The sequence below is a fragment of the Ovis canadensis genome, chromosome 3 (genome assembly GCF_042477335.2).
Source record: "Ovis canadensis isolate MfBH-ARS-UI-01 breed Bighorn chromosome 3, ARS-UI_OviCan_v2, whole genome shotgun sequence".
Classification (NCBI taxonomy): domain Eukaryota; kingdom Metazoa; phylum Chordata; class Mammalia; order Artiodactyla; family Bovidae; genus Ovis; species Ovis canadensis.
In genome coordinates this window covers 8530433-8548353 of record NC_091247.1, presented here as the reverse complement: position 1 = coordinate 8548353, position 17921 = coordinate 8530433, and the positions used below count along the sequence as shown (strand labels likewise).

Below are 17921 nucleotides of genomic sequence, written 5' to 3'. Positions count from 1 at the left end.
GTCAGGCCAATAGTGAAGAAATGAATTGTTCCCACATTTGTCCTTATCTTTCATTTTCTCTTCAAAAGACAAATTGTGTAAGAGAGAAAAACAAACGCCTACAAATACAAAACCTAGGTCATGCAGTCCTTCCTGATTAAAAAAAAAAGCCCCTCTTGTAAGGGCTAGCGTGTTTAACGCCAAGAAGAATTTCCCAGTGCCAGCCTTGGTGCTCCCAGGATAGCCTTCCAGACATCACTATAAACTGCGCCGCATTTCCACCTACTTTTCAGCTGTAGATTCAAAGACAGTCTGACCTGGTGGTGTTGTATTAGAATTTATCATTGTCCTAGGATCCATTTTCTTGCTTTTTGAAGGTTTTGTGCATGGAACCTAGAGCAGGAGCATCTTGGTGAGTCTTTGTTAACGGCAAAGAGAGATGAATAGGGCTGGATAGGTTGAGTGTGTGAAAATAACAGTTCACCCCATATTCTCTGGTGAAAACCCCACAAAACTCACCATTGAGAAAATGGGAAAAGGGTCTTGGCAAAGAACAGTTTTATATGCTCTGAAGATGGGTGGCAAAGGAGGCAGGTAGATGGCATTAGTAATAATAAAACAGTAACACATTTCTAGGGACCTGAAGCTGTTTGTTTGGCCCAGGAGGGTCATGAGAAATTGTGGTTCCCCCACCAAGTGGGTCTCCTGTGCAGCTGAGTTCCTTAGAAGGCCTGCGAAAGTGTCTGCATCACATTGCCCAATGATTTTCTTATTTTATTTTTCATAAATATCTCAGGTGTGGGGTGTTCGTTTATGTTACAGACCTTTTCCTGATCCCTTCTTGACCTCTCCTGGTTCATTTTCTCCTCTCCTAAATATCAGAAAGTGGTTTTTTAAATCAGCTCTCAATATCTCAGCCTTTATTGCCAGTTGTTTCTTTGTTCTACATGGAGGGCCTCCTAGGTGGTTTTGCATTCCTTTTATACCCTAGAGGCAGTAGGTTGTAGGATGGGATGAACTTCCTATTTGCCTTTTAAAAATCCTAATGATAAAGAATTCACCAGACGTGTGCAAACGTTGACATGAACCAGCAAGTGGACAGGAAACCCTACCGTCTTTGTCATCCTGGCAGCTTGTCCAGATGCCCTGTTTAACGAGCTGGTAAAATCTCGAGCAGCCAAAGTCATCAAGACTCTGACGGAAATCAACATTGCATTTCTCCCATATGAATCCCAGGTGAGCCTGCGAGGAGACGGGCAGAGAAAGCCTGCGTCCTGGTTATTCTCTCAGGAACTCCAGCCAGGTCGGAGAGGGTGGGGCAGGGGTGCAGTAAAGAGAGTGGGGGAAGGGATTACTCAATGATGTCTTGTGAGTGGATGTTTATGTAATGGAAACAGTCGTCCTTAGAGGGTCTGCCCAAAGTGCCTCACTCTTACTCTCCAGTTATTTCTGACTTTTTGCAGCCATCATGTCCTTCTTGGTGTTCATTTCATCCTCGCTCAGTGTTCACGCCTATTGGCTGACTCTTTGAATAAGTAAAAAGTAGCCAATCCAGAAAGAGCTGGGAGGAGAGGAGGGGAACGGATCAGACAACACCCATCTGCTGCAAAGGAGGCTGTTTTTATGTAGAGATAACCTCAGTTGTCACGTGTCGTGGAACAGATGGTAGCCTTCGTCATGAGCCATTAACGCTTCACGTGCCGAAACTGCTCCCCTTGGGGAAAAAAAAAAGTCGTTAAACCAGTAAAAGTGAAGCTGATTGTGAGAGAATGTACAAAATTTATGCCATAGTATTTCAAGATTTGTTAAAATGCCTCCTCCTCGTCAAGAAGCAAAAAAATAGCACAACTTCTGTGCATTTTGTGGAGGTAAGAGATGGTTGTGGCATATCCTGGTTTTATGGATCAGCTTCTAATAATAGATGCCAGAGAGTGACGAATTCTTAGGTAAGAAGACATGGAAAAAATAGAGTGTGAATGTTTTCAAAAGACAGTCTCTTTCCCTTCTCACTTGGCCTAAAGCCTATTCTCAGCCAAGGGCAGGAATTATTTTTTCCTCTCCGTGAGCCCTGTCACCACCTGGATTGAACAAAATGCAACTTGAGCATATTCAACCATATTGTATTTCATCTATTTTTGTTTTTTTATGTTTGGTTTATTGTATGTCACATGTGCACGTATTTTTTTGTTTACTTGCTAAGTTGTGCCCTACTCTTAATGACCCCGTGGACTGTAGCCCACCAGGCTCCTCTGTCCATGGAATTTCCCAGACAAAAATACTGGAGTGGGTAGCCATACCCTTCTCCACCATATGTTTTTGAAAAGTGATAATTATTTTTTTTAAACCTCAGGTTTTCAAGATGAGGGTAGTTCACATCAAGAGATTCTTCTGAGAGAATACTGATGGCTGGTAGCCTGCTGGTTTAAGAGGAAATTTTAAGCCTCCAAAACCTTCCAAAAAAGGATAAAAGAGAAAAATACTAAGAACATACTTTGAGGATAGGAAATTATTAAATCCATACAAAGCTCCTTTGTTTGCCACAGTCACAGCACAATTTCTAGCTTGTCCCTCTTTTATTTAAACTTAAATGAATGGCCTGTGTGGTCCGACAAGACCCCTCCCCTGCTCTCTCTGGGGCTCCTCATCAGTCATCAGACACAGGCATGCCTGCCTCAGGGCCTTGGCTTGACCAGCCCCTCCTCAGGGAGCCCCCTGGGAAGAAACTGCACCTCCTTCAAGCCCTCACTCAAATGTCCCCTCCTCAAGGAGGCCTCCTGTCCTCCCTGTCCAGCCCTTGGGCATTCTTTCTCTGCTTCTTCTATTCTCATACACTTACCCATTCCCCACATACCATAAAATTTACTTTTCATTTTTTTCATTGTTTATTCATCCGCTTTTTCCTGCAAGACTGCATGCTCCTGGAGGACAGTAATGGTTTGGCCACTGGCAGTTCCCAGTGCACAAGGCCTGGCACGCAGCAGATGCCCAGCTGTATTTGTAGAATAAATGAAAACTTGTTCTGTAGCCTCACTACGAGGCTTGGCAGGAACACCATTCTGGAAATATATATATATATATTTGTTATTATTGTTGGTCAGTTGCGTCATATCCAACTCTGCGACCCCATGGACTGCAGCACGCCAGGCTCCTCTGTCGTGTATATACATATATATATTTCCCCTTTCTCAGGTGTATTCCTTGGACTCTGCTGACTCTTTCCAAAGCTTCTACAGTCCCCACAAGGCTCAGATGAAGAATCCGATCCTGGAGCGCCTGGCAGAGCAGATCGCAACTCTGTGTGCCACCCTGAAGGAGTACCCAGCTGTGCGATACCGGGGGTAAGGCTGCACCCCAGGCTGCCTTCGGTGACCCCACCCCCCCCAAGCAAGGAACTTGTCCCCAAGCGAGGAACTTCCTCTGGCCTTCCCATTTTCTGGCAGTTGTCTCCAGAGGGTCAAGATCTGAGTATCTCACATTGATGATTATTTTCCAATGTTTTTGTTATTTTCTAAATTTTTAATGTGAATACTAATACATGCAGAAAAGGGCATGGAATACATATATTCAGTTATAACCAAGCACAACCCTCCACGTAACTGTAACCCAGATTTCCTTCAGTTTTTTATCTCTTTCTAACCTTAAAAAGGGGCTTCCCTGGTGGCTCAGATGGTAAAGAATCTGTCTGAAAACAAATACACTCTTTGAAAAAGACATTTCAGGGTAAGATAAAATACAAGGAGAATAATTCTCCAAAGGACACAGTCCTCAGATTTGATCGAGTCATTCACTCATCATTTACCTGCTAGGTTGAGGGGCTTAACCTGAAGACACAGCCTCTGGCCCTTAGAAGCCCCTGACCCAGGCGGGCAGGTAAGATGTGTACTGGCATAATGTACAGCCGAGCTGTACACACCTGCAACATAGGCCTGCGGGACCAGTGCCTTGGGGCAGTGCAGGCCACGGGCCTGGACATCCAGACAGGAGCAAGCCCAGCTTCGGAGCAGAGGCAGCATCTGAGCCAAGGACAGGTCGGGATTTCAGTAGACCGATGAGGAGCTGGGGGCATTTTGTGTGGATGGTTGGGATGAGCGGAAGCATGACCCTGGAAAATAAAGGGGAGGTTTGAGAAGGGCTGGTAGTCTCACCCTGCATACGTGCAAGCAGCGGGGCAAGGTGAAACCATTTCTGGAGGCCTTGGGTGCCACGTTTGGGGTCATGCCCTTCAGTGGTTATCACTGGGCAGCCTATGAGGGAGTGAACACAGTGGTGTGGGAGTGCAGGGGTCACAGTCATGCAAGGAGAAGCGACCAGAAGGGGGGGCACTGCCAGAGGAGCGGAGGGCCTGATCGGGAAGTGCCAAGGCGCCTCATCACCTCTTTGTCCCTGGGGATGGGCACCCGTAGGACAGCCCTCCTCCCACCAGGGTCCTCACTGACAGACACCCGGCAGAGGTTAAGAAATGAGGGCTGGGAGCTCACTTGTTGAGAGGATGGGACTGGGGGTGGAGCTGCTTCTGCACTAAGGGTGGCCAGGTGGTGGGCAGCAGCTACATGATAAACGTCACCCAGAGGAACTTAGGAGGCACTGGAGGCTCAGCCAAGAGGGAGGGTCCAGAGGTTCTCAACTTGTATCTTTCTAGCTCTGCCGGCGGAAATGTCACTTCCAACAAAACAAAACAGGGTCCAAGGGAATTTGAACTGAGGGAAGTGAAGATCAAGTAGGTCAGGCTGAGATAGCCTGATGGTGGGGAAAGGACATGTGGTTAGGACCCTCTGCTGAAGTGTGGCTATTTTATCTGGAGCTGCTTGGAAAGACCCCCTCTGTTTCCACTTGGATTTTTTTTTTTTTTTTAAAGAAACTAGAAAATCATGTACATTCCAGGCACTGAGCTAAGTATTTTGTTTTTTCCTTTTTAACCGTACATGTAATCTGAATTATATTCTCATGTAAAAGAATAATACCGATGAAGCTCATCTCTCCCTTGACACTCCCGTACTGTCCTGCCTTCCTCCCTGAGGGCAGATAGTGCCATCCGTTGGGACAGGGTGGCTCACCCTCCATCCCCCCTCCCTTGTCAGGGAATACAAGGACAACGCTTTGCTGGCTCAGCTAATCCAGGACAAGCTCGACGCCTACAAAGCTGATGACCCGACGATGGGGGAGGTAAGTCTGACCTGGCCCGCGTGGTTCTCTTGCCGAGGGACCACAGTGTCTGTGGGGCAGCCTGGGCACAGCTGGCTTCCTTTGCTCACTGGGTGTGCATGAGTTCCCCTGTTTGTGCATACTGAGCTCCAGTAAAGCGAACACCCAAGCCCTCGGGCAGGTGGTACAGGTTCTATTCAGTGGAGCCGAGCTCCAGTGTTAGCACTGAAAGCCCTGTGTCTTGGGAATCTCCTCAGTGGAATGGAGTTGAAACCAGAAAAATGATGTTGCTATGTCTCCAGACCTTACTCAGATTTCACTAGTTTTTACATGTGCTTGTGTGTGTGTTTGTGCAGTTCTGTGAAATTTTATCACATGCATCACAGAACTAGCCCATCACTATCGTGACTTACACACTGATAGCCCCAGGTTCTGGGAACCCGCTCTGTCCCAGGCTGGCTGGGTTGGGTGATGGGTCCCCCTTCTGATAGCCGAACCCGGTCGATGCTCTCCTTCGTAAACTCACTTTGCACCCTGCATTTTGGATCTGCGTCAAAGGACCCTCTTCCTGGGAAACAGACACACTGGATTCTCACATGGTGTGTGCTGGCCTCCTTGTCCAGCAGTAAGTGGACTGAGTGCTATCCGGGTCAGAGTTCACATCCGGCTGCCACGTTTCACGGGAGGGCTAGTCAGAGAAGTGGGAGTTGTATGGGGCGGCTCATGAAACCCGCCTGGCTGTCCTTCCTTCCAGGGCCCAGACAAGGCACGCTCCCAGCTTCTGATCCTGGACCGTGGTTTTGACCCCAGCTCTCCTGTCCTGCATGAGCTGACTTTTCAGGCTATGAGTTACGACTTGCTGCCTATTGAAAATGACGTATACAAGTAAGTACACGTGACTGCAGCTTTGCAAATGAACCAGACACACCTCTAACTTAAGGAAACAGATGTCGTTAACCCTAGGAAAAGCAGGCACATTCATATAGCCTTTTTTTTTTTTTAACTTGGTTTTGGCTGCATTGGGTCTTAGTTGTGGCTGGCAGGCTTTCGCGAGTTGTGGTGAATGGGCTTTCAGGCCTAGTTGCCTTGGGGCATGTGAAATGTTAGTACCCTGACCAGGATCTAACCCACATCTCCTGCACTGGAAGGCAGACCCTTAACCACTAGACCACCAGGGACGTCCCCATACAGTCTCTCTAATAAGTCTGCATGCTTTTCTGTGAGTTCCCAAAGTGCAACTGCACCATCAGCTAGAAACTTCTGCCTGTTTGGGGGGAACAAGAACTTGAGATGTTTAGTTCACAGCTAATGTCACTTCAATTCACAGCTGGTTTAAAGTGAAGTCGCTCCGTCGTGTCCAACTCTTTGCAACCCCATAGACTGTAGCGTACCAGGCTCCTCTGTCCATGGGATTTTCCAGGCAGCAGTACTGGAGTGGATTGCCATTTCCTTCTCCAGGGGATCTTCCCAACCCAGGGCTCAAACCCAGGTCTCCCGCATTGTAGACAGACGCTTTACCGTCTGAGCCACCAGGGGAGCCACCACAGCTCGTTTGGATGTGTTAATATGTTGACTTGTGTAAGAGCGTATCTTACTCAGAGTTAAAACTTCTTAACTGCAGACCATGAAATATGATGATAAAATATACCGGTAGGAGTTACTTACCAAATTTTTTTAAATTAATTTATTAATTAATTTATTTTTGGCCACACCATGCGGCATGTGGGATCTTAGTTCCCCAACCAGGAATTGAACCCACATCCCTGGCATCGGAAGCACAGCATCTTAACCGTTGGACTGCCAGGGAAGTCCCGTATTACTGAGTTTTATTTGTACTTCACTTCATTGTGAACAGTTTTCTTGGTAGCAATCATCAGAAACTCAGTCTCTAAAAACATATTTTTCTTTTTATGGGAACAGACTATATTGTTCTCGTGTCATTGATTTTATAACCTCGGCCATAAAGATAGTGGTTTCAAAATGAAGATTCTAAAAATATGACTGAATCTCAGCTTTCCCCCTTTGGTATCTATAATTCTCTATTTCCCTTATATGTTCACGGTTGTACTTGTGACAGTTTGCTGAGGGCCTGTTGCAGGCAGCTGCCAAAGGCTATATCAATCCCACACATTAAGGATGGTGTCCCAGGCCTTTCCAGGGAGGAACAAGTGTGATCCTCACCTTTCCAAGTACCTCCAAAACCACCTATAACCTGACTTCGCACCTGAGCCAGGTGGCTCCAGTGGAGCACATATCAACTGACCCCGAGGGTTTTAGAACAGAACTTCAAGTCAGTTTACTCTGATCAGACTTTTAGGTCTCTTCCTGCCCTAGAAATTGGTCGCCCCTGGTTGTCCAGTGGTTAGGACTTCATGCCTCTCACTGATGAGGGCCTAGGTTCAGCCCTGGTCAGGGAACTAAGATCCCACCAGATGTGTGGTGTGGCCAAAAAAAAAAAAAAGACAGGAAACCATTAGCTTCATTAGATGGAGCAGACAGTGACGCCTCCGGTGATCAGAGTGCTTGCTGTTCAGTCATTCGTTACAGACCAGGGCACTGGGTGAACTGTGTGGGACGTCTCCTTCCAGGTACGAGACGAGCGGCATCGGGGAGGCGCGGGTGAAGGAGGTGCTCCTGGACGAGGACGACGACCTCTGGATAGCACTGCGCCACAAGCACATTGCGGAGGTGTCCCAGTAAGAGCCTGCCCTGCACCTGTCCCGGGCCCCAGGGCTCCCCCCCAACACGGGGGATCGCGGGTGCTGGGTGCCAGTGTGCGTTCTCTGGGCACCTTGGGCAGAGCTCACCAGTGCAGGCAGGAGTCCCTTGCTTCTGCTAAGTCACCTACCTTCTAACCAGTGATGATGAATCCCTTCTGATATCTGAGCTCAGGCTATACCGATCTCATGAAGTTAGAAAACCCTTTCTGTGTTAGGGTTACTTTTAGGGTTTTTAGAAAGCGTTTGTAGCTTTTCTCATTTCAAGATGCTTTATAAACACTAAACACTTGAAGCCAGTTTGTTCTATTGAAAGATCTACTACATACAGTTCAGGGTTTTTGTTTTTAAATGTATAGCTGGTATGTCCCCTTCCTCCCTGTTGTTATACCTAAACTTTTCTCAGCAAGAGTCAATGCATATACTAATCTCTATACCGGAGGGAGAAACTTGCTCTGAAAATGTTTCAAAATGTTTCTAACTCTGGAAAGTTTTTAATAGGCTGTTAAACTGTAGATAACAAGTTTGCTTTTGCAGAAGGACACATTCTGCTACATTGAGTTGATAATATCCACAGGAAATTCACAAGGAACAGTGAGAAAATACTATAGCCTGGGATAGTTGTTTAGGAAAGTATTCTCCAAACCTTGGGGGAGTCATTCAACTTCAGAAAAATGTTACTTCACAGTTCCAGTTACCTTCTTTATGCATTCCATATATGCTTTATCATACTAATGTGTATATTTGATAGCATATACAAAAACATAAATTTGAAAAGGATGAAGTAAAATTATATATATAGATGTCCTAACATTTTCTTTTCTGCTCACAAATTGTCTTGTACACCCAACTCTGGAGACCCCTGGTTTAGAGTATTAGGAAAATGGCATATCTCTCTCTCCTCTTAGAAAATCACTTTAAATCTATACCTTAGGGTAGGAAAAGTCACCACATACTCCTAAAGGAAGGATGTTGCATGACCGTTCTGGCATCAGAAACCAGTTTTGTGGAAAACAATCTTTCCACGGACTGCAGGGTCAGGAGATGGTTTCGGGATGATCCAAGTGCCTTACATTTACTGTGCACTTAATTTCTATTATTGCTGCATCAGCTCCTGCTCAGATCATCAGGCATTAGATCCCGGAGGTTGGGGACCCCGATATAGAGGCACTTGGTGCCGCATTGAAGCCTAGCTGCCTCCTTCTCTCTTCCAGGGAAGTCACCCGTTCTCTGAAGGATTTTTCTTCCAGCAAGAGAATGAATACTGGTGAGAAGGTAAACCCATACCCATACTCCAGTGCTCTTTGGGTTCATCCCTGCTGTCTCTCTAGGGGCAAGGAGGACACCTCAGTATAGGACTGGTGAGTTGGGGGCTCGGAGGGGTTCCTGGTCCTTTCTTCATCTCTTACCATTTTGTCTTATTTTTGTATTCAAGATTGAGACCTGGAACCCGCATCTTTTAATATTTATAAACAGCTTCTTTATAAACCCTGAGGATTAACATTTACTGCTCTGGATCACAATACACATTGCCAGAAGAACTCGCTAAAACCTTTTTTAGCTTGTGGTAGCAACAGAATTCATATCCCAATTCACCTGGGCCTCTCCTCCCAGCTGGTTATCAGAGGTGTTTATTCCTCTTAGAAACGCCACTCTGGTTGTGCTGCTCCCTGGCCTAGGATCGTTTAGTGATTTCCCGATCCCAGTAGAATCAAGCCCCACCGTGGACGTGCCTTAACAGCACCCAGGTCATCAGGCCTCATGGACTCTCATCTCTGCCGCCCTCCTCCTTGCCACCCACCACGGCTGAAGCCATGCCTGAGCTCCTTCCCCAGCCTCGCCTTATGCGGTCCCTGTCCTTTGGCTCAGGCGTTGTCTTCTCTGACAATGGGAGGCGCCCCTGCTCTGTGCACCCACACTTGTGAGTCCCTCCAAAGTGCTAATCCACTCAGTTATAATGACTCCTCTGCTATGCGTTAGCTCCATGAAAGCAAAAATTCTTTTCTGTTTGTTTCTGTCCTTGTATCTCCAGGATCTAAAAGTGCCTGGTATGTAGCAGTCATTCAATAATTTTTTACTGAATACATGAATGGGATTAGGTCAGTCACCCAGTTAGAAAGTCAGCAGACCCCTTCCACCTGCCAGGGTGAGATTCCAGCCTTCTCTCACCTCACTGCTTCCTACCTGTCTGCACAACTCCGGCCCTTCTACAGAGATGAAATGTGAATTGATGCCACGACTGCTTGAGCCGAGTATGCAGAAAAGCAGTGTAGAGATGAAAAATTGCTCTCTCCTGGCAAGAACTGTTACTTTGAAGCTTAGTTACTTTATGGTCCAATAAATAAAACATAATTGCTAGACTTGGAAGTCAGTTCCCCACCCATAAGACAGTCACAGTATTTGGATCAGTAATTTTTTGAGCCAGAGACATGGAAATCTAAACACATGATCTTGTGTTTAACAGATGCATGGGGGGTGGGGGGGTGGTTACAGAACATGTGCTCAGGAGTCGGTGCTGCTGCTGTCCTGTCCTGGGCCCACCCCCCGCCCACCCTTCTAGCTCAGGGCCATCAGAGTGAGACCACATGCTTCCCTCTCCCCACAGACCACCATGCGGGACCTGTCCCAGATGCTGAAGAAGATGCCCCAGTACCAGAAGGAGCTCAGCAAGGTATGTCGTTACTGCTGTTCAGTCACTCAGTCGCGCCAGACTCTTTGTGGCCGGAGAGCAAGGGTGATGATCCAAAACAGTCCATTCGATTATGAATATAAACAGCTGCCAAGACTCCTCGAAGCCCCATGACACTCATGGATTGATGGAAATCCACAAGTTTTTAGTCATCTGCAATCTTTTAAATTTAATTGACTTATTTTTGACTTATTTTGGGCTTCCCTTGTGGCTCAGTTGGTAAAGCATCTGCCTACAGTGCGGGAGACCCGGGTTCAATCCCTGGGTCGGGAAGATCCTCTGGAGAAGGAAATGGCAACCCACTCCAGTACTCTTACCTGGAAAATCCCACGGATGGAGGAGCCTGGTAGGCTACAGTCTATGGGGTCGCAAAGAGTTGGACACGACTGAGTGACTTCACTCACTCATTTTTGGCTGTGCTGGGTCTTTGTTGCTGTGCGGGCTATTCTCTAGTTGCAGTGAGCAGGAGCGGCTCTCTAGTTGCGGTGTGTCGACCTCTCATTGTGGTGGCTTCTCTTGTTGCAGAGGACGGGCTCCAGGGTGTGTGGGCTTCAGTAGTTGCCGCACGCAGGCTCGGTAGTTGTGACTCACAGGCTTAGTTGCTCCCCGGCATGTGGAATCTTCCCGGACCATGGAGTGAACCTGAGTCTCCTACATTGGCAGTCACCAGGGAAGCCCCTATCTTCAATTTTTATTAGGAAAAAAAAAAGAAAGTTGGGGATAGAGAGTTTATTTTCTAAGACTTTCTCCTCATCTTTTTCTCTCTGTATCCTTCCAATTCCTTACCCCATGGGCCTGCAAGATTGAGCTCAGAGGAGGTCAGGTGATCTGGGAGTCTCGCAGCGCTCTTCTGCCTGTGTGTTAGTCACTCACTGCCTGAGTGGTCACTAAATCCAGCCCTAAGGAGAGGGGCATTGAGCGCCACCTGCTGGAGGGAGGAGTATCAAAGGATTTGTGGATACATGTGAAACTGTCACACCAGCCTGCCCCCTTAAAGGACTTCTTCCTCTTGACTCTTGTCGAAGGTGTTTCTGTCCCTCTGCCCGACACACAGTTCTCTACTTGAACGCATATTTCATCTCCTTTATGAGGCTGGGGACTCCTAGGCACCTAGCACCGTGTTCATACTCAGCAGCTACTCAGCAAACGCTGCACGAGTCAGCGAGAGATTCCCTGACCACACACTCTCTATTTCGTCCTAGTATTCGACCCACCTGCACCTCGCCGAGGACTGCATGAAGCATTACCAAGGCACTGTGGATAAACTCTGCCGGGTGGAACAGGTAGGGCCCTTTCCTTCTCCTTCTGCCAGGCTGGTTTACTTGCCCAGCTGAATGTTAACGTCCTACCTTGAACACCCCGCAGAATCATAGGAAACAGAAATGGGAAAGCCTGCTAGATCCTGCTGTCTCAGCTCTCTGGAGCCAGTGCAGTTCCTCTCAATGGTAGGGACTAGAGTGGTCCGGAATGCCGTGCCGCTTGGGGTTTGCATGTCTGACTTTCCAGATGCTCCCTGGAATAGCAGAAGAGACTCCTGCACCGACAGAGCTGGCTGGATGTTAACTCCTGAGTGTCCTTTCCTCCTGCTGTGGCCGCACCAGCTTGGAGACCTAGAGGCCGAAAGGGGGCAGTGCAGCCGAAGGACAGAAATCCGCCCACAGCCTCCCTGATCACAGTTACGATCAGAGTTCTGTCCCTGTCACTGATTCATTTGATGTGCTTGTTTTTTTTTTTCCTCTGTGAAGGGATATAACAAAACTGCCACATTTTCCAGGAGTGTTGTGTGGAATCACTAATCCTGGCACTGCATTCCTCGTGTGTGATAATTCTCATCCAGGGTCTGTGTCCAAGGGAAGGGGGGAATCCCATGACGTGAAACCTCAGCCAAAGGGTCTCTTTTCACAGAAAAAACAACTCATGTTCTCAGTGTGAGGCTAAGATCTAAATCCCCTGGTTTGATGTGACAGGCTGGGCTTAGGTTTCTGAGATGAGCCGTGATTCATGGACTCTCTCAGTAGTCCTGCTGAAATCCATCAGTTTCACAGGGATCTCTGCAAACACAAGGCGTCCTCACCATCAGAACATGACTCTCCAGAAGACAGGTTATCCCTAGACCAGTACAAATGCAGTTGAGATTCACCCTGGGAAGTCTACATTTTTTCATAAGTACCCAGAGGTATTTGTTGAACTAGTCACATTCAATTTGACTTTGAGGGAGTATTAGGGTCAGTCGTGCTGAGCAGATGTCTGTTGAGGCTTCACTGAGGGCTGAAGGGGCCTCAGAGAGGGGGGGCCCCTGCCTTCCTCTGATCCAGACTGGGCAGAGATCCCCCAACTCGAGATCATACTTGTTGCGGACTCCTGGGATTTTGAGAGAAAAAAGGCAGCCTTCCGGCAACTTCTGTAAGAGCTACAGAGAAAGCTGCAGAACAAGACCAGATGGCTCTTGATGTGCCGAGACCTGTGTGCTGCTTTCTCAGGCCTGTTGAGAACAGATCTGCCTCTTGCCTGAGTCATGGGCGATGGGGGGGTGGCAGAGACTGTGCTTGCTCCACTCTTTATCTTCATCTGTTGTCAGCTCCCCCTTCCTTCATCTCCCTCAGTGAGATGTGCAGGTTTGGGAGCCCATGTTTTTTCTCCTCCCCCTAAAAGTGTTGGAAGATTAAAAACAGAGTTTTCAAAAAACCCAGAATAGTTTTTAAAAAAGCTCCCCCTTCTGTGCCAGGGGAAGCAGAGCAGGAGGAGTCTAGCCAGGCAGAGGCACCTCACAATACTGACGCTTTTCATCCCCTGAAGCCCCGAGGCCTCTGCAGGGCTGTGTCCCTCCTGGAGACCTACCGGGATTGAGGCTTTCCCTGAGGAATCAGCTCAGGCTCACTGGCACTCACCTGGAGGGAAGAGCCTGCCTTTCAACAACATGGCAAATCTGTGTGGTCTCTGGTTTTGGAAAGTGAAACCTTGGGCTTTCCTCAGCTCTTACCAATGCCGTGGAGACCCATGCTGATCAACTGCAGCATGTGGGGGAGCTCAAGCACCTGTCACTGACCTTCCCCAACCAAGCCACACATCCCAGACATTCACGGACAGCCTGTTTTCTAATAATTACCATCTATCCAGACTGTTGCCATGGGGCCAACATGGTGTGTTTTCTGCAGGACCTGGCCATGGGCACGGATGCTGAAGGGGAGAAGATCAAGGACCCCATGAGAGCCATTGTCCCCATTCTGCTGGATGCAAATGTCAGCACTTACGACAAAATCCGCATCATCCTTCTCTACATCTTTTTGAAGAATGGTAGGAACGGTGGGATATGACAGAGGAGACAGGCCCTTTCTTGGGGAAAATGAGGCAGCTGGGAGGGAGAGAACAAAGTGGAAAACAGCTTAAAAGACAAGGAAAAGGGTGTCTAATAGGAAGGTCCAAGGGGCTCTTTACCACCGGAGAAATGTAGGCAGATCAGCTGCAGCTAGAGGCTGTGTATCCCCCAGTGATTCTAGAGTTAGTCAGAGGGACAGGATAATGAGAAGAGGGCTGGGTGAGGACAGCAGGGAGAGTCTATCAGCTGTGTAGCCACTTTATTGGAGCGTTTCCGCCAGAGACTTTTAACTTACCCCACATTTGTAATCTGTGCCTTTATTTTTTTTTATTTGGCTGCACCGGGTCTTGCTGTGGGATGCGGGATCTTTAGTTCACCAACCAGGGATCAAACCCAGGCCCCCTGCACTGGGAGCCTGGAGTCTTCGCCACTTGACCACCAGGGAAGCCCCCAATCTGTGCCCATAAATAAGTGATCTTTACCCACATATAGTTGCCCGTAAGTGTCCACTGTGCAAAAAGATGGACGCCGATACACTCTTGTCCAAGCTGACTGTGACGTGGGCCCGGGATGGCTGCGAAGCAGGAGACAGATAGAAAAACAGATCAGGAGGAGCAGTTGCTGGTGGTCATAGCCCAGGACATAGTGGCTAGAGTTGAACAGGAGTCCTGGCCCTGCCTTGTCTTACAGTTAAGTAGATACAATGAGCAGATTAGTTCCCACTGATGCCAAGGAGGAGAGGGGGCGCCATCCCCCACCCCAGGCACTTGGCTCTGCTTCTGAATGTGCGATGCACAGTGGCTGGTATGGTGATCAGGGTTTTGTTCTCGCAGGCATCACTGAGGAAAACCTGAACAAGCTGATCCAGCACGCTCAGATCCCGCCGGAGGACAGCGAGATCATCACGAACATGGCACACCTCGGGGTGCCCATCGTCACAGACGTGAGCGCCAGCCTCTTGTTGTGGGGGAAGCCTGGGGGAGGCAGCGGCTCTCATCTCTTCTCCCCTAACTTCCTTGACGCAGCTTATGATACACACACTCAACACTGAGAAAGAGAAAACATAAAATCAGAGGAAGGCAGGTGTAGAGGTATAAACAGAATCAAGGTGTAGTGTCAGGAAGCCAGGCGGGCACATCAAAGAGGCACCGCATGGTCTCAAAGCTGAGCTGTGCCCGTGAACCAGCCCAAGACACACTAGCTCCATCCCGCGTGTCTTGAGTCAGCCTGGCTCAGCCGTTGGGACATTTAGACTCGGCATCTTCTGTGAGGTTGCTGTCAGGCCGTCTTGAGACCTTTGAGTCTGCTACTCTGGCAATGACTCGGGACCCAGTTGGGGCAGGTTTTAGGGGCCCAGGCAGTAAGCTATAGAAGAGGCTGAGGTGGGAGCCCCCCCCCCCACCAGGAACCTCGCTTGTAGGAACCCTGCTTCCTGCAGGGAGTCAGTGCTGATAAAACCAGGCTGTAGGCTGGCTCCTTCTGGAATCTAATTATTAGAGTCAGAAGCTTTGTTCCAGAGCCACCAGACCAGAGACCTGTGACTGGCAGTCATTTGGTGTTTTCAGACCCTTGTTCACAAAGGGGCCAAACGAGAATGGAGGTGATTCTCTCAGTGCACCCTGTGCTGCTGAAGCAAAATCAAAGGACAGGTCTCACCAGAGCAGGATTTTCTTCTGCTGTTGTTCAGTGGCCAAGTCGTGTCTGACTCTTTGCGACCCCATGGACTGCAGCACACCAGGTCTCTCTGTCCATTGAGTCCATTGAGTCAGTGATGCGATCCAACCATCTCATCCTCTGTTGTCCCCTTTTCCTCCTGCCTTCAGTCTGTCCCAGCATCAGGGTCTTTTCCAGTGAGTCAGCTCTTCATATCAGATGGCTGAAGTTTTAGAGTGCCAGCTTTAGCATCAGTCTTTCCAATGAGTATTCAGGGTTGATTTTCTTTAAGATTGACTGATTTGATCTCCTTGCTGTCCAAGGGACTCTCAAGAAAGAGTCTTCGCCAGCAATTGACAACAAACTATTTTTTTTAACTTCTTGCCTTTGTAAAAAACGGTACTTATATGTTTGACCCACATTGGCTGTTTTTTAAGGCTTTAAAGAACCAAGTTTGCTGCGGATTCTTGGGCTGCAGCCCACAGGCGTAGTCTGGGCTTTTCCAGGAAAACTTCTCCACGTGTTAGCCTTTTTCCAAGGCTGATTCCCCTGGGAGCCCTGGGACCAGCGGGGCCATGTGGCCCCAGGTGCTGACTCAGAGCCGCCTCTCATGTGTTTGCCTTCAGTCCACCCTGCGTCGCAGGAGCAAGCCGGAGCGGAAGGAGCGTATCAGCGAGCAGACCTACCAGCTCTCACGATGGACCCCAATCATCAAAGACATCATGGAGGTCAGCACAGGCTGGGACGAGCATGCGAGGCCTGCAGGGCCCAGGGGCTTCAGCCTCCCCTGCCCTCAGGTGGCAGTGACACTTGGGACTTTGCGTCTGGGCCTCGGAGGGTTTGTGCAGAGCGGCCCCAGGAGACAGTCAGCCAGATGCAGATTCCCCAGATCCACGTGATTCAGCCCCAGAGTAGGGCCCCCTCAATGGTATCGCAGTGCTTGAAGGTCATATGAGTAGCGAGCTCCACGCCGAGGGCACAGCAGCAGGGCGGGCATTCAGAAAGTGACCCCAGGCCCCCCACTGCTCCCGTCACGTCAGCCAGAGACCCTGGCAAGCACCTTTCTGTTCAGACTCATCCCCTGCCTGCACGTTCTCGCTCTGCGCCTCCTGAATCCTGCCTTTCTGCAAAGTCCCCATCCGGTCTCACTGTCCCTGCACACTGAGCGCCACGTAGCTGAGTGCCCAGCACCACAGAGGCCTCCCCGGCCTCCTGCAGCGGTTGTCAGAGCTGCTCTGTGCATGTTGGCGTGCCGCTCGCTGGGTTGGGTTCTCGTTTTAGGCCTTGGCCCTGCGTCCTCTCCTGCTGTGTCCTCTGGCACCGTGCCTTGAGCATAGCAGGTGTTTTGTGTCTGTGAAGTGAAGGTAGCCCAGGTGTCCCTCCCTCCCCTCCCCTCCCCCTTGTAGTTCAAGGTCAAGAAAGCTGTGTGGAACCCTGCCCCACGGGAGCTCTGGAGTGGGGCCTGGAGATGGTCTGTCCAGCTGCTGCCCTTGGACAGGACTGAGGTCCTGAGAATGAAGAGACTTGCCCAGGATCCCTTTGTGAATTCATAGCAGTCCAGGTGTTCCCACTGAATTGTATGCGAAAATAGCTATATTTTAAATATATAGAGTGCGTCAGCTTCCTATTTTTAAATCCCACAAACGGAAAGGATGGGTGAACATGAGACTTCTAGAAACCAGTGACATCTTTTTGCCTGGCAGAGTAGGCCAACCCCCCGTCTCATTCCCTCCTTCGCTCTCTGCTCCTTCCTCTCCCCGGAGAGGGGTGTGTGGGCGCCACACGGTAGCTGTCAGGAGTGGAGACTTCTCGGCAGCAGAGGGTGGGGAGCCGAATCCACCCACCAGACAAGAGGCCCTTGGAAACCTGTGCGTAGTGGCTACTAGATGGGTGCCAGGGTCAGGAGCCTACTGGAGGAATGGGACATTTATAACCTCACATGGAATATAAAAGGGGGAAAAGAGAATAAACTGAAATAGAAGCAAGAAAAATTAAGTCAGGGTTTTAAAAAAATAACTTCTCAAAATCAGACCTATAAACTCATCTCCTTGTATCCGCCGGTCCCAGGGTATCTGCTCCACGCCCAGCAGGGCAGGAGTCACCCCCCAGCAGGCAGAGGAGCTCCAGTTCCTGCAAAGCTGGGCATGATTTTGGCTAAGTGACTGGTCCTTGGAATTGTCTTACCTTGGTTCCATCAGCTCTTTTCAAAGCCGTCTCTTCTTTCCAGGACACTATTGAAGACAAACTTGACACCAAGCACTACCCGTACATCTCCACCCGCTCCTCTGCCTCCTTCAGCACCACCGCCGTGAGGTGAGTGAGGATCTGAGTAAGGGCAGAGGGCCGAGCAGGACCATGTCTGGCTGGATGGCCGCTACACGGCAATCCTGCCGTGATCCCGCGTGACCTGCGAGAACCCTCCCGC

At 49.1% G+C, this 17921-nt stretch overlaps 1 protein-coding gene across 2 annotated transcripts in view; it reads left to right on the top strand.

The window, feature by feature from the left end:
• STXBP1 (syntaxin binding protein 1) overlaps nt 1-17921 on the top strand; it is a 69852-nt gene that overhangs the window by 39865 nt on the left and 12066 nt on the right. For both annotated transcript variants that reach the window (XM_069582337.1, XM_069582338.1), the window contains exons 6-17: nt 1112-1215; nt 3169-3317; nt 5058-5142; nt 5876-6006; nt 7710-7817; nt 9053-9113; nt 10444-10509; nt 11730-11810; nt 13683-13821; nt 14677-14786; nt 16123-16224; nt 17724-17809. In XM_069582337.1, the coding sequence (XP_069438438.1) occupies nt 1112-1215; nt 3169-3317; nt 5058-5142; nt 5876-6006; nt 7710-7817; nt 9053-9113; nt 10444-10509; nt 11730-11810; nt 13683-13821; nt 14677-14786; nt 16123-16224; nt 17724-17809 (1222 nt within the window). The remainder of the gene's footprint in view (nt 1-1111; nt 1216-3168; nt 3318-5057; nt 5143-5875; nt 6007-7709; nt 7818-9052; nt 9114-10443; nt 10510-11729; nt 11811-13682; nt 13822-14676; nt 14787-16122; nt 16225-17723; nt 17810-17921) is intronic.